Source organism: Mycteria americana, chromosome 2 (genome assembly GCF_035582795.1).
Source record: "Mycteria americana isolate JAX WOST 10 ecotype Jacksonville Zoo and Gardens chromosome 2, USCA_MyAme_1.0, whole genome shotgun sequence".
NCBI classification, from domain to species: Eukaryota; Metazoa; Chordata; class Aves; order Ciconiiformes; family Ciconiidae; genus Mycteria; species Mycteria americana.
In genome coordinates, this window is record NC_134366.1 from 3,887,079 (window position 1) to 3,913,794 (window position 26,716).

The 26,716-nt window shown below is 37.8% G+C and overlaps 1 protein-coding gene across 8 annotated transcripts in view; it reads right to left on the minus strand.

Moving 5' to 3' along the window:
• The window catches only part of NKTR (natural killer cell triggering receptor), a 42,872-nt gene that overhangs the window by 13,828 nt on the left and 2,328 nt on the right, over nucleotides 1-26,716 (minus strand). For 6 of the 8 annotated variants that reach the window (XM_075492239.1, XM_075492237.1, XM_075492236.1 and 3 more), the window contains exons 2-7: nucleotides 18,240-18,314; nucleotides 13,654-13,761; nucleotides 12,578-12,622; nucleotides 10,719-10,806; nucleotides 1,604-1,633; nucleotides 565-710 (exon numbers count right to left, since the gene is read on the minus strand). In XM_075492239.1, the coding sequence (XP_075348354.1) occupies nucleotides 565-710; nucleotides 1,604-1,633; nucleotides 10,719-10,806; nucleotides 12,578-12,622; nucleotides 13,654-13,761; nucleotides 18,240-18,314 (492 nt within the window). Of the gene's footprint in view, nucleotides 1-564; nucleotides 711-1,603; nucleotides 1,634-4,272; nucleotides 4,292-10,718; nucleotides 10,807-12,236; nucleotides 12,265-12,577; nucleotides 12,623-13,653; nucleotides 13,762-18,239; nucleotides 18,315-26,716 lie in introns of those variants that run through there. The other 2 variants (XM_075492242.1, XM_075492243.1) reach the window with 2 other exon arrangements.

The window sequence follows — 26,716 nt, forward strand, 5'->3', positions numbered from 1 at the left end:
TTGACTTTCCCTAAAGGATATAAATAACCACATTATCCTCAAGGAAAGTCAAAAGTGGAGTAGAAAACTCAAACTTATAACACTCCACTACGCTACAGCAACTGTCTAAACATATATTTAAGACCATTTATTTCCTATGAATTTTTATGAAAAGGAAAATTACCTTGACTACATATACTGCATATATTAACATCACATGATCTTAAAATAAACCTTTGGAAACTGCAAAAAAATTCAACTTGAAGAAAAGCTTATGTTTGTGTTGCCATCTTTCAAACTCAGAAAAATAAGCTCTAATTATGTTTTGAGTATGTCACATTAACCTCAAACATTAATTAAGGAGAACAGGAAGAAGGCATACATTTTCCAAGGCACAAAGGTTTAGGTCAGAAAACCTTTTCCCTTTCTGTGCCTTCCTCATCTACACCAAGCTTTAAGTTTTAAAAGCTTGTAAGAATTAAGATTCTAGAGATTCACCATATTGATTTCTAGATGCTGGCATAATTTTATACTCTCTGAAAACAATGTCAACATTCAATTAACTTCAGGTATACGTACGCTTACCATCTTTTGCTGATTTTGTAACAAGCACCCCACAGTCAATAACTCGTACATCTGCATAGGGCCTACTTGCAGTATCAGTTTTCAGATTCTCTATTTGTTCTATTACTTCAAAACCAGAAATAACCAGTCCAAAGACAACATGTACACTGCAGAAATAAAATATTTGGAAAGTACAAACATTTATATATTGTAATTATTTTCTAATGAATTTCAGATTTAAAAAGTCATTCTGAAATAGAAACATTCAGCTTCATTGGCATCGTCTGGCTCTTAAAATGTATTAAACTTAAAAATAAGATTTTTATTACTTTTAAATTTACAACGATGCTAAGATTTCATGCAACATGAAACAGAGGTCCACTCCAGTGCTATTTGAGAGAATTACTTGATGTCATTCTAGTCTCTTCTACATGGGCAGAGTAAACAGATCATCATTTCTAATCCATACTTCTATTTTTGAAATTTTGTGCAAGAGAGAGATCAAGAGTCCATAAATAAGGATGACAAAGTGCAGTTTTCCCCAGAGAAGCAGCATTTATAGGTCTATACAAACTCAGCATACAAGTTCCCACTGGCGTTGCAAGGACAGTTATAATTACGGAACCCCCAGTTTTGTTTACCATACCACATTTCTCTGTCCTTCTTCCATTTACCCCATGACTTATACTTCCAGGAACTAATATATTTTGGGGATAAAAACATGCCACAAAAAAAAAAAAAAAAAAAGAGTACTATGCAAATATATTAAACTTGACATTTCAACTCACTGATTTATGGACTGAGTGCAGCAACCAGTCTTAAAAGAAATGAATATTAGGATCTAAGACCTTCCAAATTTTTGACCAGCTTTAGGAAATAAGTTGCAACTTGAAATTTTTATAGAACTCAAACTTTTGTTTTCCATTTTGTTCTACTGTATAATCTTTCACAGAATTAAGAATTTGTTTCCCATTGTTGTTGTCTACTTTCAATATAACATGTGAAGACTTAAACCCTTAAAATTTTAGCCATCATTGGAGAAACTATAAAGGATTCTTACCCATCAAGATGAGGAGCAGGTTTTGTTGTTCTGTTTGACAAACAGCAAGATGGTAAGATGGTAAAAAAAAAAAAAAATAATCAGGGATTCAGATGAAGTAAAAGAGGAGAATGACACAGGGGAAAAAAAAAAAAAAGAGGTGAAGGTAAGACAAAAAAATAGTGAAAAAATCCAGTTACATACATGGAATTAAAACAACTTTACAGATTATACATACAGGCTTTTTTAAGCTTTTACATGAAATTTGTTTGAAGTTTAGCTAACTGTGCATACTTGAAAGTTGTACCAAATATCATTTTATGCATGCAATAAACAATCCTCAAGTAAGTGTCTTTAAATACACATTCAAATATACCTCACTAACATTTTTAATCACAGAGAAGATACAATTTGGCAATAAATATTGGGTAACTAAAGGAATTTAAATGTTTCTGAAATTGTTAGGTTCTTACATTACAAGGTCACTTTAAAGTCAGTTTATTTAAAAAAAGAAGAGAGTTATCATACGTTATATGTATCATACGATTCTCTGCTTTCCCCCCCCACTACTTTCTTACTCTCCATTTTCTTGATTGACCTCATGACTCAGAATACAAAGCAATACTTCTATCTTTAACCATCAAGACTATAGCACTTCAAGCTCATAAGCTCACAGGCTTCCCAAAAGCAACAGCAGCACAATGCAAGCAGACATTATACGCTATCCTACAGTTTACTTCCGTGATAAATGCAGACTTCCTCCCTATTTTTCAGCTTCCCACGTTTAGCTGTTTCTAGCCTGAAGGAGAAATGCAACTGCATTACATTTTGTGCACTATCTTAAAAGGCATTTGGAGTTATGCCAAATTTCTGAGTTGACGTCAAATTGGAATATTCAAGGCTGTGCATATATAATTATATGTTAAGATTCACCTTTTTGATGATAATGCTATGACCTAGTATCTCTCTATAACCTTCTCCAAAAAGGAAACAAAATTACTTCTACAAGTCAGCCTGCATTAATGTTGCACAGGGAACCTTGCTATGCAGACGAATTCAGTAAAGAACATCAGAACGTACTTATATATTGGGGGAGAAAAAAAAAATAGAAGAAGTCAAGATAATATGCATTAGAAGTTATTTTAATATTTGAAAACTCTTAAAATAGTTTTAAAATCCTCCCCAGGCACTATTTTGCCTTTCTACCCTTCTTCCAATGAACTCCCCTCTCTCAAAATAAGTACTCAATCACAGATGCTTTTTCTAAATTTACAGTAACACAGACGAGGTACCATGAAGTCAGTTTCACTGCTACAATAAAATACTACTTTTTAAGCACAAATCTTCAGTCGAGTTTTGAACTATTGGGTCACGAAACACTGCAGTGCTGGAACGCATGCCAAAAGATGGAACTGTGAATCAGGAGTGTTTACACTCTTGATTTTTTTTTTAAGCTCCAAATGCCAACCAGACCTTTCACTTCTGTCATGCTAAATAATACAGTAAACTTCTTTGCTTTAACACAGGGAAAGCAAGCTATCAAGTCCACATTTAATTTCTCAATAGTAGGGGGTGTTCTTTGTTTTTCCCTTCCTAATACAGCGTATTGCTACAAACAGAAAAATTCTTACAGCTTTTAAACTTCTTTAAGCAAAAGTTACCTGCATTAACAACCTGCTGTTAAGTAAACATTTTAAGCGGGCTTAATTATAAAGCTGATTTAAAGTAGTGAAAACACAGAAGTGGGTTACTTCAATGAAACCAATAATAAACAAGACTTAGTGCTTAGAATTAGCTAGAAACAGCAACGGGTTCAAACACACTTGATATGAATGCTGTAGTAATGTGCTCCTGCCATGCAGCAGCAGCACTTGAAGACCAATTGAGCAAATTACCTAAGCATGTACTTTCTTTAGACTAGTCCTCAATAAGCAAAGAAAGGGATAGTTGGTACATTAAAACCCATGTAGAGGTTTCGTCCATTACACTGGCAATTTGATAGATAAAATGGAAAGGATTTTTCTCATTTACTTGTTCATGAAGTGAAAACACAAGGAAAAGCATCATCCAAAAAGAAAACTTTTCAGATGCACGAGTAGGTGTTAGGCAACTTAACGGACTTCCTATGGGAAGCAGAAACCCAACTCCTCGTTGAGCTCTTGAAAGTTTTCCCACCTCAGTGTTAGGGTTGTGACATGACATTTATTCTGCAAACGTGCACTTTAAAAGACCACTTCAAAGTTTTCTGCATATGTTCTGCCTTTCAATCCTTGAGCATTTGCTTTGGTTTCAAAACTTCATCAGGAGAAAACCTACTTACTTCCTTTGCTCTATAGAAACCTAGAGTCATGATGAGTTCCTCCCCCAAAATAATATTTTATTCAAACATTTCTAAACAGAACTTTTACAATTTAAAACATTCAAAATCTGCCTTATAATATATACTATTATCCAAGTTATTTACAGAAGGAGAAATACCTTTCTTCACTCAAGTTTAAAGTAAATTGGTTTAAGATACTGCTGAAGAGAAAAGCAACTTTTTGATAAAAGCATGTTATCGCCCACCCCCCCAAGAACCTCAGTCCTAACAAAGGATTCAATGCACATAACAATATGATCAGAAAAACAAGATAGATAAAAACAGAAAGAAGAAAAGGAAAGGACACAGCCTTAGAGGAATGAGACATTACCTTTGGAGCGCACGATGTAACACTGTTTCTGTAAATTTTACACAAAAATGGCAGAAATAAATTGTAATACATTTTCAGACAAAACTGAGTCTATGTTTTATTAAATACAAGTTTAAAATTAATATCAATCAAGTTGTATGCAGAACAAGGATGCCTAAAAGAGGGCTCTAAATTTTCTTTAGACTACAAGGTACTTTGAAAACTACAGTAAGTACTCCTTAAAAACAAAAAGAAACCTACAGACATAACCTGCTTGCATACACTAGTACAAAGATAAACAGGTAGAAAAGAGAATCCTCCCGCTCCCCTCTAAGTCTCAACCCAGCAAAAGCGTTAGAACACGTGCACAACTTTAAGCAGATGAATAACTGATTTCAATGGGTTTATTCACGTGCTTGCAGTTACATAGGTGTTCAAATGCTCTACTGAATCCAGCCCTAAGTATATACTTCATAGGATGGCACACCGTAGCTTAAACGTTTTGATTTACAAATGAAATGTGTTAAGACAGTAAGTCTACAACTTCATACATTTCATAATTAGCTGACATCTTGCTTGTATTATGAAGCTTTTCTAAAACGAAGAAAAATAGGTGCTTTCTCTAAAATACGTGCATTGCTATTAGATTGCTTGTGTTCAGAATTATAGAAAAACAAACACATTGCAGATGCAAAAAAGACAAATCGTGCACCAACTAACACCATACTTTTGCTCTGGTATAATCCTGAACAGCAGCAGTGTTTTAAAACTGCATTATCAGTTGAGCTTATCCACCCCCCCCCCCCCCCCATAAACTATTATTTCTTAATTATGTCTCTGCATATTTGAGTGTTGAAATGATCTGTTTGTTACTTACTACACATAAAAGCATCCTGTGAATGCTTTCACATGGGTTGTGCTTTTACATAAACTTTTGATCAAGCCAATGGGACCCGCTTGTGTGATAAGCGCACATATACCACTTTTGCTCAAAGATAATGCAACATCAGCCCCTTTCATTTGAAATGTGTAGATTTTTATATTACTGTCAACTGTTCAATAATTAGCTCAAAGGTATTTCATTCAGAGTTTAAAAAAGTTAACTGTTGATTAGAAAAAGACCTGTTTTGGGACACCAAAAAGACTTAGAAATGAAGCACTTTTAATAAGCTAGTAATATTGAGAAATCATTTGTAAAATCAAACCAAAAAAGTCCTCAATTTATTTTATCCTTCATTTAGCAGATCAAAGTGATTAGTTTGTTTGAATTTAGTAACTAGGCATGGCACCACACATTAAAAACATTTTAAAAAAGCTATTTAGTTTTGAGCAAGAAAGCAGAGTTTGAGACACACATTAAACCAACAATACCCTTAATATGGAGAGAAAAAAAAAATATAAACCCAGCAGTAATAGCAAAACAGCTTCAAGTTTTAAAAAGCTTTTGAACACAGGGGCAAGAACTCCAAGTGTTTGAACTGATAAGGAACACAACCGAGGACTCCTCTTTAAATTGTAATAAGGACGTATTCCTCGGTAAACTACATGGCTAAATAACAAGGCAAGAAATTAATTATTACACAAAACTTCCCCACTTTTTTTGCCTCCTACTCTTTTCTCTATGCTTCATTCTGCACAGTCACTTCTTTTCTAGTAAGTGTAGCTTGACAGATTTTGTACAATAATGGAAGCAAAGTTAAGCCCACGTAAGCATTTGTAGGATCAGGAGTCTCATTAATTTTATAGTACTTTATATACTCATTTTCACAAGAGTTGTACTTCTTTTGTATTGCAGCTTTCCTGACTAGCAGGTTGGGTATGGCCACAGGCACGATGGAGTTGCTCTAAAGAGAGAAGATACCTTCATCAGCTCAGCTTGACTGAGAAGCAGAATACATTGTTCAAGAAGAACATCATCGAAGTAATACAGCCACTGAGCTGGAACACCCAAGAACAGGCCGACTATCCGCCCCCCCGACACTAAATCAGGGACCTAAAGACATTAGCTCTATTTGTGCAATGCTCTGGATGCATTCCCCCAATAACTAATAATACTACTAATCTTTTCAGCAGCAGTTCAAAACAGATATTGGAGTATATAGGAAAAGGAAGATGATACTAGAGTGGTTCCTGTCAACCTCTACCCCATCCTAGGGATTCCATATCTGAGTATCAACCTGGAAACAGGACAATTAAAAGAAGATTAACACACTCAGGTGGTATATAGAACGCTTGCTAAATAACTGATGGTTCTAAAAAATTATTCACAGAAAAAGGGCAAATTAAATAGTGGTGCTATCTGAAAATATAAATAGCTAATTTATAAACTGGTACCTTACAACTGTCTTCAACACAAGACTGCCATAAAATGCTACAACAGATCCCTTTGGGTATAGAAAATTGAAATTCCAGTATTTCACAAATCCAAACATTATAAAGGGATAGTCTCTGTGTCCTTCCTGCTGGATTTTAACAAGATGCGTTTCTTCGGACTAGGAAATGTTTCTTAGACACATGTGTGAATAGACTTGGCCTATTTAAAGTACAGGTGCATGAAAAACAATCCTGCCTTAGCTAAACGCTCTTTCAACCCAACTGTTACTCCTATTCAAGTAAGAAAATAGATAAGAAGCGAGGAAAATTAGCCAACGAGCATGAAATACAGCACTTCTAACATTATATATTTATACACAGTTCTGACTTTTGCACCTTGCCAGTTTCTACCAGTGTTTTAATTTATGTTCATTCTTTTTACACTGGCCTCACTGGAGCTTCCCAACAATACTTACACTGTCTTTTCCATGCCCAGTTCTCTATTGTTGCTTATAAATGTTTCAAACTCATTAATGCCAGAGAAATTCCTGATGAATCAAAGCAAGCTGATGATACTTTAGGATTGGTCAGATACTTGTTTACATTAAGATTAGTCTGGAGCTTCTACTTCAAGTAAAACTGACCACTGCAGCTCAACTTTTAACAATTTTTAGGCATTGCATAGAGTCTTGCTGTGACCAGTTTGTTAGTGCAGTCTGTCAAAGAGATATTTGCTGCCTGATTACTCTCTCTAAAGATTAGTTATTCCAAATGACACTTATCTGTGTTAAGCAGGGAAAGCACTTCTGATGAGCAAGCAAAAGTGTTATAGTCAGAAATCTTGCTATTATTTTAGCCCTAATTGAACAAATACTTATATAAAAGAAAACAGCTTATTTGCACTCATTTGCTACATTAGACGTGTATGATACAGAAATATAGAGTTGTCATCCCTAAGGTTATCTGTGAACTATAAAAAAATGAAAACAGATCTAAAGAAGTTCAGATGGAGATGGACTACTTCCCTTTCTATAAATCTAATCAATAAAATTAAACATGTTCAAACTGTTAAAAATCTAAAGACTGCCATTGAAGACTGCTCTTTCACACAATTTTCAGGTTACACATTTGAAGAACATTTTTCCTAATTATAAGCTACTGAATAACTGAGCATTCTTTTGAGTGTAAGAAACACATCTGAATTTCAGCTTAAAGTATACCACTAAAGGAAACAAACACATTTTATTAAAGAACAGCTGTATAGATACACAGTACATTCCCTAAAGTAATGAGACAAATGTCACCAAGCAGGACTGCTTTAATATATTGCATTTTAAAGTTAAGTCAGAAACTGCCTAGTTAAAGTCTTTAGTAGTTGTTTCCTACTTTGAATCTTGAAATTCGAACTCTCCATGTCATGAAGCAGAAACCAAGTTCCACCATCAAAAAAACCTATACAAAAAGACAGATCGTTGAACTATGTGTTTCACCATCCATCCTTGCCTATCTGTAAACTGAGTTATCAAACACGAACCTGACTTTGCAACTGACTGTATACATACACACCTGCCTTTACCAGCAGCCTCAGTGGCTTCTGTATGATTCTGTAATTGTACATATTCATACCCAGGATCAGCTGCAGTACTGGAGGCCAAAGGTGGGATTCAGCTTAAATGCGTAAATTTGAATACAGTAAAGTCTAGGATCTAAAGGAGATCTACAGATCTAGGGAGAACGCTCAGTTGACAACATATAGGCATCCTGAGCTGCCCTACTGTATCCTGCCTGGCTTCCAGCTCCTACTCCAGGAGTGCAGGGTGTCTTGCAGGTGTTACATTGTATTGGCACACCCTGTCTTGCAGTTCCTAATGGTGTGTCAAACAGCATTAGATGCCTGCATGTGGTAAAATGAAAAAAGCCCCGGTCAAGAGGGTCACAGAAGTCTACAGCATTTAGAGCGTGCTTTAAAGACTAGACAGCACCCCACCTAAACCTCATCGGTTATACTGGGAGTGTACTCCTGGGCTTGTTTCACCTGCCTGAATCTAGGGCAAGCTGGTGCCATTTAAGACACTACAGGATATCCAAGAAATCTGCATGGGGCATGCAGGTAAGACACAAGACCCTCAGAAGATCCACACCCTTCTCTCCCAGCAGCTGAAGGCCAGGTTAGGATACCCTGGGACCCTAAAAACAGCTTTAGATTCCTACAGGCAGCTGAGGTGAACCTAGCTTACATGAAGACAATTATGCTTAGGTATCTTACTCTGCCTGAATTCCCAAACTAACACTTTCTCTTTACAGTGATTTTATGAAAAAACAAGATTTTTTGAAGAAATCTGCATCTTTCAAAATACTTCTGTGTTTGCTGAAAGTGCTCTTAAATACTGCTCATTTTATTGTCCCATGTAAGTTATAATTTAGCATCTAACACAACCTTAGGTTGTTTTAGTGTGTGTGGAGAGACAAGGCACTTATGTCTGTTAAATCTAATTGAACAAGTAAGCTGAGTCTAAGCATAAGGGAAAGAAGACGACTTCTGAATCAAATGCAGGAGAGAAAAGAAACTTTAGAGCCCTCAAATGATAGCTTCTTGACTGATGTGACATCATTGAGTTTTCATGTATATTGTTCAGATAAGCTTAAAAATGGAAAATTATGACAAGAGAACCAAAAGATAAGTCACCAAGTAGTAAATAGTGAACCAATGTCTTGCAGAGAGCTTATTAAACCACAGGGGTTTTTTTTATATAGAGATTGTTTTCCATATTAATGTATATACATATAAGTTCAGATTTACTTTAAGGAAGCACATCATCTAAAATTTGATTTGAAGGTAACTAAAAACAAGCTTTTGACACTTACGATTTTTATCTCTGTGGAAAGTCAGAACAGTGGTAACTGTGAAAGACTTCCTCTTAGGTTCCTATTCATTTTCCATTTTTAGGGCATTCTTTAGGAAGAGACCTAAAAATGTCTCTTATCTGAACTTCATCATATCATACTGAAGATCTTTTTCAGGCAAAGGAAAAAAAAAAATTCTTGAGGACAATTTACTCCTTTACTGAAGACAGTGAAGCGCCATTCATTCTTATACCCCAAGAAAGATGGCAAAGAAAAAACAGTTTTTCTAGTTAAGTAACTACACTAAAATTTACTTTTGAAAACACCAGTGTTATTTCAAAGTTCTTCTCAGCACAAGCCCAAAGTTATAATCCAGATCTTTTCAAATACAAACTGTTAAACATTAACAGAAGGTAATTTTAAAAAGAGAGTTAATAGGAGAAATAATCACATAAAAATTAGCATGTTTAAAAATACTAATATTGAACCTAGAATACAACTACTTTAACGAGAAGACCCTGACATATCAGACCTGAGTATTTATTGATGGTCGAGTCATGTGTTTTCTACAATTTAACAGAACATGGCTACATACTAGAATGGATTTTTTTTTTTTTTAAAGTAATGAAGGAAAAATCTGATTATCATCACATAATTTTACATAGTGTTGGTACCAAAGTAGTTGGTATATGCACAAGTAAACAGAACTATGCAGCAATATAGAAGAAAAGCACGTCAGGAACAAACACTCCAAAATAAAAAAAAGTAAGAAAAAATCCCCACAAAACCAAGAAACAAAACCCCCACTCATCCTCCTCCCCCCTCCCCAAAAAAACAAACTCAAAAAACCCAAAAGCAAAACACTCCCCCCCTAACTAAATCATAAATCATTGTATTTTAAAGAGCACATGCAAAACCATACAAATCACCTCCAGATCTCACTCCCTTTTGCATACAATGCTCTAACATTGTAATTTGCAGATAATCTGTTAAGATTTGGTTGGTGCACATACGAAGCCAATGAATCTATTTTATGGGCACTAATAACTTATTGCGTAAGCCATATTTTTAGGGTAAAAAGCAATGAACGAGGAACATCCGTGTAGTACCAGCTTCTAATCCAAATGAATGCCACAAGCAAATTGCGATAACTAATGTTTCCTATTATAGATTACACTGCAGGTACCCACTCAACCCTACTTAAAATAAGGCGGATAACATTGTTATAGATAATTTAGCAATACCATCTTTCTCATGAACAGCGCTTCTCTGTTTAAGAAAAGCTCAACTGTCATATTACATCTACTCACATGAAAAATTGGGAACCATTGGTATGTTTCCCTCGGTTTGCCATTGACAAAAGGAACGCTCTGTCATGTTTGAGAATAAAGTTTTCATCTGTTTGAAGAAAAAATATGTTTGTCAGATTTTCCCTGACAAGGAACGCAAGACTAATTTTCTTAGTAACTTATGGATGCTATAAGGAGAAATTCTGCTGCTGCTGAAGAAACATGAACAGGTTGGAAAAAACAAAAATCAAGTTTAAACAAGCCTCTCAAAAGTTACAGTAGAAGCAGTTATGAGACAGAAAGCATTCTTTCTTAAAAAAAAAGTTTCAGATATAGTGCAAACATTTCTAATGAAAAAAAAATTTAAAGTCATTATTAGCATCTTCAATAAACATTAGATTCTCATACACTTGTATTTAAATCCAGCATTTTCTGGATAAGAACAAGGTTGGCAGACTTACTGACATCCTAAAACAAGACTTAACATACATGATCCTGTTATTTACACAGCACACACCTCAGGTAGAAAGATCTAGAGAAAAAGCCATTTCCCTGGTATGGCACGTTAAAAGATAGCTACCTATCAATTCAAAACTGGAAGTCCCATAACATACAAGTGAAAAAAACCCTAGATACCTGAATGAGAAACTAAAGAACGTATTCTTCCTGCAGCCTAAATATGAACTCAATTAAGACTAAACTAAACATGCATTTTATATTCCAGTGAATTAAAGAGCACTTCCGGTTGTACAGCATAATACAAAACCAGATCTTCTGAAGTTCATTTTCAAAGCTAAAAATAGTAATTTGAGTGTACAAAGCCGTTATTTTTAAGATTACATATCAAAACACAATGCTGCATGTTTAGCACTCACTGCCTTTAGAAACAAACCCTAGTACCTCCTTAGCAAATGGATCTATTCGAGACTTTCTTCTGACTAAAGGCTGTAATACTCCAACACCAAATTATGTCTCTGTTTAAGACAAACTTAATGGCATGCACTTAACCACGCAGAGCTACTCGCAAAAAAAACCAGAGAACCAGGGGCTATTACACAAATACATATAGTGCCTTTATTAACACTTGAATACCACAGTAACTACCTGTTTTTCTGCAAGAAAGAATTGTATGTCTTTAAACGAATACTTTATAAACTCACCATTTTCCTCCCAACAACAGATTTTTAAAAGAGGTAAATGTAATTCACAAATTCTTTGAAAGGAAAATAACTTGTGTAGCATATAAACGAAGTCAAACACTTTTAGAAACGAACACTAAACATACAAACCTTGAATAGGGAAGGGGAGGAAAGGGACATTAACAAAAGAAGAAATAACTGTTTAGAGCTGGAAATTATGCCAGTATTCTTTCTCAGAATAAGTCATTAACCCTCAGAAAGGTTAGACACAGAACTCTTCATTTCTCCAAGCAACACAGATACCCATCTACAAACGGACGTATCAGTTGTCTATATATTTACTAGGGAGGGTACAAGGGAACAGAGTTTGAATTTGTGTTACTGAGCTTTTGTCTCTTACCTTTTCATTTTGCAAAAGACCACATTCTCTATAAACAAAAGAATATGTTGACAGTTTTAGGCAGGAAGATAGGAGTTTATTCATGAATAAAGTTGCCTAACCTCCATGCTGAAAGTCATGTTTAACCAATAATGTTAGCCTTAATTAATTGTCAGTTAAAGTTAAATATTACCAAAAAAAATTATCCGAAAGTCATGCATATAAAAATAATTCTCATGCAACATTAGTTTCATGCAAAAGGTGATCTATAAGTAGACCTGCTTTCATTAAGTAGCTTGGGAATCAAAACTTGTGTATCTCAGAACTGAATAAAGAATCTGCAAAGACATATTTCCCCTTACCTTTGAAATAGCCACCATAAATAGATTCACCTCCTTTTCCATTACCTACACATTAAAAAGCATGAATTAAACCTTTTGTTTCATTTATGAAAAAAGCTGCATGTAGCATTCCACCAGTTTATAACAAACCAGGATACTCTGGCCAGTTACTAGTATCTGAGCATAAGCTCCTTAATTAAAAGTCACAGCCATGCATTATCCTGTTGACACTCAAAATACTGAGAATGAAGACTGCCTTAGTGCCTCTCAACACTGGCAAGTCTGAAGCAGGGCTCTAAAGGCTAATCCTCACTGGTATTTGCTAAAGCAATAGGAGATAGCAAAACAACAACAGCATGCGAAAAAATAAAGACAACAGTAGGTATGACCAACATCTTGCCCAGCTCAGAGCAGCTGAGAGACCACTAGAATGGATGAGGTAAGGAAGTAGCTAGCAGTTTTAAAGGTGCTTCTACTTGACTCTCAAAACAAGACATTCCCTCACCACACCTGTTTTATCAGGTACAAGATCGCAGGACACAGCGAAGAAGATACACATTTTGGTAAGGACAGGTATTGCAGGGAAGGACAACAGGCTAAAATATTGTTGTACACATACTGCAGGGAAGGAAACAAAAACTCCTGGAAAATCTCCTTTTGGAGACTTATCCGTTAAACACTTCTAGCTCATTTACTAAAAATAATTTTAAAAAGTAAACTTATTCAAATAGTTAGGTCCCTGTATCAATAGAGCATTACTAGTGTTGCCTCTACTGCAGACACAAAAGTGAAAAGCACTAAGACTACATTTTGGATTTGAATTATGAGAGATAGGTGTTAAGTCCAGCAAGGGCTGGTATTTTTTTTTCTTCTTTAACTTAACACATTTTCTAAATAAATATTACTTCAGTTGGAACATTTTAGAATTTCAAAGATTAACAAAGAAATAGGTGATCTATGCTATACTTCACGGCAAATGAAATATTGTTATGGCATTGTAATGCTTCCATGGCATTTTCTAAAATTACATTATAACCACAGAAGTTATAACATTGCTGTTCCGCTTAAAACATTTCAGTTTTAAAAGTGTATTTTACCTTCACTGAAGTCCCCACCCTGAATCATGAAGTTTTTAACCACACGATGGAATGTAGTGCCTTTGTAACACAGCTTCTTTCCAGTTGTTTTGCCAATTCCTTTTTCACCTGCAAGAAGGTTAAACAAAAAGAATCTACAGGTTGTCACTGAACAAATTCCAAAGGTTTTATCTTCCTAGTGCTAATGGGTATAACAGCCATCAGAATAGCACAACTATAAAAGATAATACAGTCCTACCTGTTGCCTTTTCATGCCCATTAATAACACAAGGGACCCATTTATGAGGGGACTCTCAAGTGAAAATTAGCAGTATCTGCCTACATTTTTGGTCATGTTTCAGCATGTCCCTCAGGCTGTGGATAATCCCCTTAGAGAATGGGATCCTGCATTGCACTTGACCATGTAATTGAGTCGGTACATTAAGGTGAGAGGTGAGCTTTAGACCACGGCCAGAAGCTGTAGCCCCTATTTTTTTTTTTTTAACTCTCCTTTATGATATCACCAAGAAAGCATAGTCCTTATCATAATAAACAGCAATACTTGTGACTTCCCTTCCTTTCATGCACGATACAACTGTGGGCAAAATCATATAACACCACTACTTCCCCATAAGCCACAGACACTTCAGACAATGTACTTAAGCTGCTGGCCAAATGGTGGAGGGCTAAGGTCCTGCAAAAGCTGTACTACATCACTCCGATTTTCAAAACCAATCCTTGGACTCCCAGTCAGGCAAAAGATGGAAATCAGTTGTTCCACTGGTTAGAGCTGCAGCACCTCCCTAAGCTCAGACACTTCTCCACAACAACCAGTACAAAGCCCATGAGCTGGGCTTCTGTTTTGTTTATGGCCAAATATTAGCCTTGTTCTTTTCACCCTAAATATGCCTGAATTTTGTCTGAAAAAGAAAAAATATTGTCTTTGAGCCCCATCTACTTGCACCCTTCCTGCCTAAGCAGTTCTTTCCATGTGCTACAAATCACTCAGAAATACGATGGTGGAGGAGAACTTACATAGTGATTGCAAGGGATAACCCATTGGCTGAGGAGGGCACAACACAAGGGCCTTTATCAAAGTGCCCTTCTCCCTTTGGCAGGTAAGCTTTGCTCTCATGCCCTATTAACACCCTGCACTGCCAACCCAATCTGAGATATTTTGAATTAGGTGCCCAATAGTGGTCTCCGTTTGAGATTATGAGAAGGGGAGCTCCTGACAAAGCACCGAAGAGCAGATGGGCTTGTGCTTATTCAGTAGGTGGACTGACTGAAGGACCTGTAAATGCCAGTTTGCAAGTCCAGATGTTTTAATTTAAATGCAAGGAGCCTCTTGCTGTCAAGACAGATAGCATTCTTTCACAGTAGCCAGGTCTATTTCTGACAACAATGTCAGGCTGCAGGAAGGCAGCCAGTATCACCCTGTCCTCCTCCATCTGTTTCTGACAAAAACATCCTGGTTTGCCTCACAGAGACTATGGAGGGAGCAGCAGGCATGACGATGGGCACAGCATTTCATCTCCAGTCTTTCTCTCAGGGCATATCACCTTGCCTTGAGACAAGTGAAACCACTCTTCACAATGACACAACGGAAGTGCACAGCCCAAATCAAGTTTCTATGAGGTCCGTAACAGCATAAGTGAGGACACATGGGACTTTGCAGCTGTGATGCCTTTATCAGCTACCATGCAGGGGGGTACCCATAAATGTCTAAGGAAAAAGAACATGCTGGATTGGCCTAGCATGCAGAATCCTGAATTTATGTAGTACAGAAGAGTACAATGCTCACGGTCTGCTGCTAAGGTATTCCATTATGTAGACTATATGGCCCAGAATGGGATAGCATCCCCTCTCTATTACACAGGTATATACCTCCTTAGATGAGCACAGACCTTGCATATGGCTACAAGAAGATGTCAGTGCCAGAAAGTGATGCTGTATTGAGTAAACCTCCAGTGATTCAAAGATTTCTTGCAAAGACCGAAAGATAGGAACTCACACTTCTACGATGACTGAAGTTCTACCAATGGATCTTGCTGTGAAAAGTGGCAGGAGTCAGGGGAGCCTGACTTCTGGAAGCAAATGACTTATTTGGTCTCTGAAGATGGTATAGCAGCTCACAGTTCTAAAAATTTAAAGCAACCCTTCACATCTCGGTTCTGGTTGCCAGAGGTCAATGCCATCTTACCAGTACACCTTCATCTCCCATCACAGAACTGCTGCTCTTCTGAAGACAAGCTTTGTAGGTCCTCTAGCATAATCTAGGCAAACACAGAAGCAGTAGCCCAACTGGAATACTACATCAGTCCACAGGGACAGGGCGAAAGTACGTTCCTGAGAACTGCTGGATCCTACTGTGAAGAGTGTGGATGACCCTAAGCCTGGCCTGCCGCTCCTGGCCACAGTTCTCATCTGTGGTACCATGCTGGAGACAGCATCCTTGTGTAGAGTGCTCACTTTAGATGCTGAGGCAATCGAGGTTCTGACAGTACAAGGCAGGAGGGCAGGGAAAATGGCATGCATAATGCAGATAAACTAGCAGTAATAAGTGCACTGGAAGAACTTTGTCAACGAGAAGCAGAAAGGCAGACAGAACCGTTGATAGGAAAAAAACCTCAGGCAAACTGAACAGTAACACAGATGTAATTAGCGCAAACAGGAAAAGAATTAATGTTAGCCACGCAACCCCAGCCTCCAAGCTCTGCCATCCTGAGTTCAAGTTTGAGAACTACCATGGCAGAAAAGAGATGGCTTCTACCAGCAAAAGAAATGAATATAACTTCATTCTCTTAAACATTACATTCAACAAAAGAAATGAAATTACTTCAGGTGCTTCTATATGCTTTTCTCTCCCCCACAGAATTTAATTATCGTGTGTTTATTACCAAATTTTTAAAGATATCTGTCAAATCATTGTTCTACCCTATGAGTACACAGTAGCAAACACAATTTGCAAGAAAAAAACACGTTTCGGGTAGCTTTTAAGTCTGCGGATCTGATCTCAAGAGTAGACCTCCTAACTTTGTGCTTACTTTTAAATGTTCTTGCAATTAAAGACAGGTCCCAGCTGACAACATCAATGAAACCTGTACAGCTAGCTGTAGAACAGAATTCAAACAGGGATGCAATACAAAGAAGTCAGACTTTTAAAGTTTTCTTTCTTCTACTTGTTTGTTTCATTCCTCATCATCTCCAACACCTTTTCCTTCCTTTACCTCCACCTAACATTTTTCTAGCAAAGCTGCTGTAAGGATTTAAACAATCCTTCAGAGCTACAGAACATGAGGCTCAGACATTACACTATTCAGTCTGCTGCTGCATTTTATTTCTTATCTTTTGTAACCTATTCCGATTAAGATAAACTTCAAAAGAGTTCCCATTTTTCTGACAGTTGTACCATTCTTTCCCATTCTCAGTCTATCCCTAGGTATCTCTTTAATAAGTGTAAGTGATAAAAAAAAAATCAGAAAGTAGAATAAAAAGAGGGGGCATTACCACACAGACCTCAAAAAAAAAAAAAAAAAAAAAAAGAGATATGTACTGTACCTTCCACAAGTTCATAGTATTATAAAGCTCTTCTAAATCTTCACAGAGATTATCTAGAATCACATTCTGGGATTTGAGCTCTGACAAGATGAACTTTAAGAAGTTAACGCATAAGGTTATCAACAAATTTGTTTCATATAACCAGTTAGCTAAAGGCTGTTCACTAAAGCCAGATGTTAAAATGCTGCCTGGAAAGTCTTGCTGGAACATTTTCATGATTTCAAAAAGAGTTATTTCATATACAAGGTAGAAGCTTCACTGGTGCAGTTAATTCAAGGTATATTGCAAGTTGCTGAGCATTCAGGTATGAAAGACCAGGAGATGACCAAGAGACACAGAGTGCATTCTTCACATAAATAACACACACCAATTCCTATAATAACCTAATCAGGATTAATCTTCAGTTTACAGCTGAAAAATCCCTGAGGAACAGTGCAGACCAAAAAAACCCACCAAACCCTTATTACCCTCAGTCTTCCAATCATTAGAAACCATTTTTTAAAAGTTAAGTCCTGCTTAAAAAAAAGAGGTTGGAGGGTGCTACATTACACCCAGACATTCTTTTGTCAGTGCTGTCCCTTTCATTTCACAGATCTCCTCTCTCCTCTCTCCCACCAAACAATCCCAGAATTTCTAAGGGACCATCATATTCCCTTTCAGTCCTTCATTTAGCTAAAAATGAAAAGGTTTTCGCAGATTTAATAGATGCTCCTGTCCTGATCCCTGTGTAGTGCTTCTATGAACCTGAAATATACTCAGAATTTTATTATACATAATCAACATTTTATACAAGAAAAAAAAAAACCATTCAAAGTTTTATGTAGTGTCCTAAGTCAAATGTCAGCATTATACTGTGCAGCGACATTAATACTTCATGTCTCTCCTAATAAATCCTAAAGCCCTGATAAATCCTAAAGAATTGCTTGCCTTTACCACATTTGTGTAACTTGAGTGATCAATAATTCCACCATAGTCTCAGCCTTGTCAATCACTTCTACTTACAGAAGCCCCACATTTAAAATCTTAAATATAAGCATGCTACTTACCCGAGCACAAGCAAAGGAAGTTTTTGCAAGTCTTCGGACATATGTCTGAGAAAAGCTGAAACATAATTCGACCAACTAGAAGATAAAAAAGAAAGTTTTATAACTTTTTATAAGGATATAAGAAAATATGCGTATAAATAAATCAGCATGTTTTGAAAATATAATTTTCTGAGAAAAAGTTATTTTATCAAGCAGAATAAGAAAACATCTCAAATATGCACATATTAAAACAAGCAGCAGGAAAGAACAATACGACAATTGTAAAAAAAGAAAAAGAAGATTAAGTAATATCATTACATCTAATTTATTAAAATTCCTAATGATTCCATTCTGATTTGAACCTGGAAAGCCAAACTGATTTACTAAAATAGTTTGTCCTGTCAATTCATTTCAGTTTTGAAAAAGAAAAAGATTTGCCATAAATACAGGTCCTCAGAGAGCTGGCATCATTTCCCTACCACCCCCCCCCCCCAAGTACTATGTCTATACAAATAATTACATTTTAATAATTACATTTAATATCATTTCTTAATTTTTACATGACATTAATAATTACATTTCCACAGTTTTCCCTGTGATCATTACCTAAAAAGTCCAACTGACTTAGTCCCATACTGTGTTAAGAATTTGAGACCCATTGGCACTCTTGCCCTAAAATCCTTTAGTTTAAAAAAAAAAAAAATAATTCAAAAATAGATGAACCAGATAGGAAAGATGAAAGGCGGTCAGAATACTAGCAATTTCAGGACTAACGCTCCACTTGCCAGATACTGTGAACCAAACACTACTTTCTCTCTATGCAAAGTGAACAGAGTAATTCTCACTCTCTGTACAGCTACCCCCATGCTATTGGTGGCAGTTACGCTATGTACCTTGGAAAACTATTAAAATACTGCTGAAGAGTGGCTTTATATAAAGAAAAACTATTTTAGAACAGATTCACTTTTGCTACTTTATTTTCCAAGATACTGGGACGTATATTACTAAGGAGAAAACCAAAAACCTCCCAAATATATGAAATCTTTTAAAAATACATAATTAGCAAAGAAAAAGTTGTTATCTACAGGGTGTGAAATAAGCCATACAAGCCACACTGCTGGCCAGCGTTACAAGGAGACGAGCAATAATCTGTCAATGAGCACTACCCTCTAGTGGTGTACACTGGTAAGACTTCAAAGAGAATTTTAACTACTCCAGGAATTACTTCTCTTTTACTTCTCTTAAAGATAAAAAATAATAAATGAAGTTCAAATGTATTTTATTCAATAGTTCATCACCAATAAAAATTCTGAGAGGCTGCTAAGAAATTGCATTCCGTTTTAGGGCTTCATCCAAACATATACAATTGCCAGCAAGGTGAATTGTTGTTTCAAGAAGGGCAGAAATAAAAAAAAACAAACACAGAGACCACCTGTATTTTGTACTCTTAGATAAAAATTCAAGATGCTTTCAGCTGTTGAAATGTCTGTATTTCATTAACTGCAGTAAGAATGTTCTCTGAGCATTCATCATGACAGCAGGAAAATCTAAAGAAAATGGGCAGGGACAGTCTCCAAAAAACAAAGAAATAGCAAATATTCCAAGACCCCACATTAAACAGCAATAGCTGTAACTACCACTATGAAAAGACAGCTATTTGGAAGTGAAGAAACCATTATAAACTATGTGGATTGAAGACTCATACAGAGAACACAATAGAGAAGACAGTTATGTAGGAGAGTTACCAATTTTCATTGTAAGCACAGTAATTCAGGACAGCAGAAGTCCCATTCCTCTGCTCGCAAAAGTGCTGAACTGCACAGTCACTAAGTGCTTTAGAAAGCCACGTACAGATTTCCTCTTGCATTCGCCATGTGAAATAACACGACACTTTTCAGAGAAAAAGTTGTCACTATCTTCATTCCACTAAGAGTAGAGAAATACAGACCAGCTGCTGATTTACCAAGCTGCCAGGTAACTAATAGGTGTTACCGCCTATGGGCTCCAGAAGGGACATTTGCCCTCAGGCATAAACTGCAGAAGCCTTCTGCTTGCAAGTCCCTGTCCCACATTCAAACCTCAGCATATCTGGCACCTTAAGCAGCACACACCACCACTTCTGTCTTCTGGTGGAAGAATGTCAACTTAAGTTCTTGAAGATGTTGAGGCAGAACATGGAAAAAGACATTCGTAACTAAGGTATCATGATTTCAACAGTATCTTTGACTAGTGCTTTGTCAATAATAACGTGCTAGCTTCTCACACCTTTCAACTCCTACAAACGGTTTGTAATGCACATATCTGACATCAACAGACTATAGATTCAGTTTAAAAGATGAGGACATCTCTCCTCCATATAACCTGTTATATCCAGCTATATAAAATGTTGCTGTGTGCTCGTAAGACACAAACCACATACTGTGTATCCATCTGGTGGGTTACTATCTGTATTTTACCTAAACTGCGTGAATACCATTACCATGGAAAGGTTATATTTTCCACTGACAAACAGTCAACTAAGTGTGCCAGAGAAAGATCAAACATTTTCACACCTTGATGAGACAAATATATACGAAATAACAGCTGTTAATAATAATAAAAACATCTGTAACAAGCATGCTTAGAACCTATGAATCTTTCTCTTACCTCTTCCCCCCCAAAAAAGGAAACATCTCATTTTAAACTTGGAGCTGAGGTATATGCTGACATAACACAGAGAAAAGCATTTGAGATGCTACTAATTTCCTCAGATTTAGCCACCTCTTCTCTGAAATGATCCACCTGCACTGTATAGAGAAAATTTCCAATACTTTCTTCAGCTTCATTTCCCCGATCCAAAGGGCAAGTTACCCGATTAAGGAACAAGCTTTCTGTGACTAACCGTAAGACTTGAATAGTAAATTAAAACAAACAAAAATTGCTAAGAAGAGTTATTCAAGTAGGTGAAGTCTGCTCACAAACCTACCCAGACTGCTCAGTCAGCTTCAGCCAAGAAAAGAGCCTGCAGAGGCATCTCGCTTCTCAACCAAAGCAAAAAACGCTGGGATTCCATTTCTAATGATGAAACTCTCACCTAACTTGAGATGCAAATCTTAGTACCACAAGGAAGTTATACAAACTATCAAAATCTTTATTTTAATGCATCAGCAGGCAGGACATTTTTACAATTTTAATTTTAGTATTATTCTCAATAGAAGTCTGATTCTCACCAGGTCATATCTCTGAAGCCATGTTCATCCGCACCACAGTGTAGGTTTTACAGTACGTTACTTTTTGTGCTAGTCAATGCCATAGAAGTTTATCCAACCATAACTTAACATTCACCTATTATTTGTAGAACTACTTTGATAACGTATTCTTGTTTGTTAGCAGGCTTTTAACTTATTTTTTAAAAGATTTTTTTTTATAGAAATTAGAGTGATTAAAGTGGTATTTAAGTTACTGGTAATTACATACAGTAAGTGATGCATATATAAAGTCTAAGATGTTTTGAAGTTTAATTTCATAAAGTGCTATCTGTAGCTAATGAGCTACACCAATTACAGAAACCAGAAGGCATAATGACCAGAAATAATTCCACTTCAGAACTCTATTTTCAAATTGAAAGATGAAAACTTTTTTTTCTTTTGTTTTGTTTTTGAGCCCCGATGAATTTTTTGGCTGAGGAAGAACTAGTACTTGATTCAAATTAAGTGGTAAAAATTCAGGGTAGGAATATCCATGCTATATTGTAATAAGGGCTCCTGCTAGTGAAGTTTATTAAAATGATCACTGATTTCAAGTGTTTATCCAGTGATTTCCTCCAATTTAGCTGCTTAACTTTTTCGAAACAACCTCGGGAGCCAAACACATATTGCTTGAATATATTTTCCATGTAATACAAACTGTTTTGCTAGATTATATTACATTTAGGCCATAAAGGTGTCAATTTCAGATAGACACTCCCCAAATGAACCTAGTTATTCAAAATTAAATATATTGGTTTTCTCTTTTCCCAATTTCTTAGAGCAAACCAAGTAAGAAGCCACTGCGGCACTTTTCCCAGTATATCAACAGGAATATCCTGCTCAAGGAGAAAGCAGCAATTACAACCATTACGAGTGATCCCTCGCACATCCCTTACAGACCGAGATCAGGAAGCCTGCCAGAGGCCCAAAGGCTTAGACAGATTTGCATGCAAGTTTAAATAACAGTTCACTAAAATGACCATATTTTATTAATTTATCCCTAAATTTGTGAACACTAAGTCATATAAATTTAAAAAGACTGCTTTCAAGTAGAAATGTGGCTACAGTTTTCAGAAAAATAAAAGATTACTGTAGAAAGAGAACATATTTTATTTAAAACATCAGTTAAAACAACGGATGTCCCAGTTCCCCTGAGCAGGGATCTATAGTCTTGACACATTAACACTTTGTTAATGCTTCCTTACCCCACCTTACACTCTTTGCAAGGAAAGCCTCCATGAACTTCATTTCCCAGCTCTCTACTAAGCCCAGCCCTCCACAAATACTCCCTGAAGCTCCCTCCATTCCAATCCTCTGTGGTCTCCACAAAAGCAAATGCATTTCACTACTGCGCACAACAAAAATTTAGTCTTCAGTTTCACAGAGAAATGCAAGGGAGAGACTACACTTTGCTTTCTCCTAGCAGAAGAGGCTGATCAGTTTGGTCTTCCATTTACTAACCCAATTTGTTCTGGACCTCAAGGTCAATCTCCAGGGTATTTAATTCTGTGCTGACAACAATTCTATAAAATGAGCGGATTACAATTTTTATTAAACCAGTTCCCCCTGAACCTATCTATAGCTTATCTCCCTGGTGTGCCCTCTGATCGGGGCTCCCCATATAGCACACCCTCTTGGCTCCTGTTGTACAGCACTCAACTGGATTGCAAATCGGTTCATGGACAGAGTCAAAGTGCTGATCTATTTTCTGCCAATCTACAGCTTTTTGCCTTCAAAGGGCTAAAAGTTAATGGGAAGCCAGCAGAGAACAGTTTCTGTCTTCAGGAAGGCTAACAAAAACCCCATAAGGCATCCCCTGGTTCTACTAATGCAGGCACAGTACTACAATGACTTTTGCAGTGGAGCTTATTTCATCAAATCATTTAGGTTGGAAAAGACCTTTAAGATCATCAAGTCCAACCGTAAACCTAACACGACCAAGTTCACCACTAAACCATGGCCCTGAGCACCACATCTATACATCCTTTAAATACCTCCAGGGATGGGGACTCAACCACTTCCCTGGGCAGCCTGGTCCAGTGCCTGACAACCCTTTCAGTGAAGAAATTTTTCCCAATACACAATCTAAACCTCTCCTGACGCAACTTGAGGCCATTTCTTCTTGTCCTATGGCTTGTTACTTGGGAAAAGAGACTGACCCCCACCTTGCTACAACCTCCTTTCAGGTCGTTGTAGAGAGCGATAAGGTCTCCCCTCAGCCTCTGCTTCTCCAGACTAAACAACCCCAGGTCCCTCAGCCGCTCCCCATCAGCCTTGTGCTCCAGACCCTTCACCAGCTTCATTGCCCTTCTCTGGACACGCTCCAGCCCCTCAATGTCTCTCTTGTAGTGAGGGGCCCAAAACTCAGCACAGCATTCGAGGTACAGCCTCACCAGTGCTGAGTACAGGCGGACAATCACTTCCCTACTCCTGCTGACCACACTATTCCTGACACAAGCCAGGATGCCATTGGCTTTCTTGGCCACCTGGGCACACTGCTGGCTCATATTCAGGCGGCTGTCGACCAACACCCCCAGGTCCTTTTCCACCAGGCAGCTTTCCAGCCACTCTTCCCCAAGCCTGTAGCCTTGAATGGGGTTGTTGTGGCCCAAGTGCAGGACCCAGCACCTAGCTTTGTTGAATTTCATATAACTGGCCTCAGCCCATTGATCCAGCCTGTCCAGTCTGCAGAGCCTGCCTACCCTCCAGCAGATCAACACTCCCGCACAACTTGGTGTCATCTGCAAACTTACTGAGGGTGCACTCGATCCCCTCATCCAGCTCATTGATAAAGATATTAAACAGAACTGGCCCCAACACAGAACCCTGGGGAACACCACTTGTGACCGGCTGCCAACTGGATTTAACTCCATTCACAACAACTCTTTGGGCCTGGCCATCCAGCCAGTTTTCCACCCAGCGAAGCGTACGCCCATCCAAGCCATGAGCAGCCAGGTTCTCCAGGAGAATGCTGTGGGAAACAGTGTCAAAGGCTTTACTAAAGTCTAGGTAGACAACATCCACAGCCTTTCCCTCATCCACTAAGCGGGTCACCTTGTCACAGAAGAAGATCAGGTTGGTCAAGCAGGAACTGCCTTTCCTAAACCCGTGCTAATGGGGCCTCATCAGCTGGTTGTCCTGTACGTGCCGCATGATGGCACTCAAGGTGATCTGCTCCATAACCTTCCCCAGCACCAAGGTCAGGCTGACAGGCCTGTAGTTCCCCAGATCCTCCTTCCAGCCCTACCTGTAGATGGGCATCACACTTGCTAACCTCTAGTCAGCTGGGATATCCCCAGTTAGCCAGGACTGCTGATAAATGATTGAAAGCAGCTTGGTGAGCACTTCCACCAGCTCCCTCAGTACTCTTGGGCAGATCCCTCCCAGCCCCATAGACTTGTGTGTGTCTAAGTGGTGCAGCAGGTCGCTAACCATTTCCCCTTCGATTATGGGCGCTTCATTCTACTCCTCGTCCCTGTCTCCCAGCTCAGGGGACTGGGTACCCCGAGAACAACTGGTCTGACTATTAAAGACTGAGACAAAGAAGGCATTAAGTACCTCAGCCTTTGTCACTATGTTTCCCCCCACATCCAATAAAGGACGGACATTCTCCTTAGCCCTCCTTTTGTTGCTAATGTATTTCTAGAAACATTTTTATCATCTTTTATGGCAGTAGCCAGATTAAGTTCTAGTTGGGCTTTGGCCCTTCTAATTTTCTCCCTGCATAACCTCACAACATCTTTGTAGTCCTCCCGAGTTGCCTGCCCCTTCTTCCAAAGGCCATAAACTCTCCTTTTTTCCCTGAGTTCCAGCCAAAGCTCTCTGTTCAGCCAGGCTGGTCCTCTTCCCTGCTGGCTCATCTTTCGGCATATGGGGATGGCCTGCTCCTGCACCTTTAAGATTTCCTTCTTGAAGAATGTCCAGCCTTCCTGGACTCCTTTGCCCTTCACAACTGCCTCCCAAGGGACTCTGTCAACCGGTCTCCTAAACAGGCCAAAGTCTGCCCTCTGGAAGTCCAAGATAGCAGTTCTGCTGACTCCCCTCCTTACTTCTCCAAGAATCAAAAAACTATCATTTTGTGATCGCTATGCCCAAGATGGCCTCCAACCGTCACACTTCACATAAATTCATAGCAGCTGAAACCTCCAAATACACCAAACTTTAGGCAAAAGTGACTAGAAGGAGAGAAGTCATGAAAGAACAGACTGACTGATAAGAGAAGGGACATACCCCAGGAAGAAAGTAAACTGAAGTGCAATGAAAAAGTGAGCAAGGGGTCAAAGAATAACAGAAGACAGGAGAAAAAAAGTAAAAAAAAAAAAAAAAAAAGAGAAGAGAAGAAAGAAAATTCTTCTGTGAATAAGAATGAAACAAAACAAAAATTAGTAAATATAACATACTTTATAATGGATAAAGCGAGTTGGGGGGGTGGGAAGGGGAGATGTGTGAAAAAAATCTAGTCAGACATCTGTTCTAATTATCATGGTACCTGAAAGACTGAAGCTCCACACAGATTTTGCATCACAGAGTAAAGACAGAATTATTTAAATACATATCTGCTGCTATCCCAAAGTTCTTGAAATACTGCAAGAAGTTTACTCCTACGTGCATGCTGTATGCATCCAAATCCACTGGGGGGGGGGGGGGGGGACACGACACGACGACACCCAAAAGAAGAGAGAGGTGCTGTCTGTGCTAGTATAAAAATCAATGCTTATTCCTGATTTATTCTCCATTTGCTCTTTAAAAATTATGAACCACAATGTGCTTTCATTAAAAAAATGCTTAACAGGCACCTTATTAAAGGCAACCTGAATTTAGACGTTAAAAACACAGAGACAAAGCCTACAAAGTTTGCCCCACTGCAAGAGGCACGTACAAGCAGGCATCGAGTTTTATTCCAAGATTCTAGCTAAAATTAAAACATGGACACAAAAGCTGTAATAAAGCTTCTGAAAGCACAACCAAAGTTACAGTATTCAATCCTGTGTTTCCTAAGGGATCTAGTTAAAGAGCAAAACTAATTCAAACTCTGCAGTGCCCTCCCCTCTCACATATGCACACACACCCCACCTTTTGCCACTCCTTCTCGTCTAGTTTGTGCACTGCTATCATTTTTAATTGCTACAGGTATCTTGACAAACAATGGGTAAGCAAAGTCTGTAAGGGGAAAGTTAAGAGTTGGCAGCTGCGTGGGGGAACTTTTTTGGACTCCAAGCAACCTACACTGTTAAAAATGACAGCGTTTCGTATCCTGCAGGCAAAGAGAGG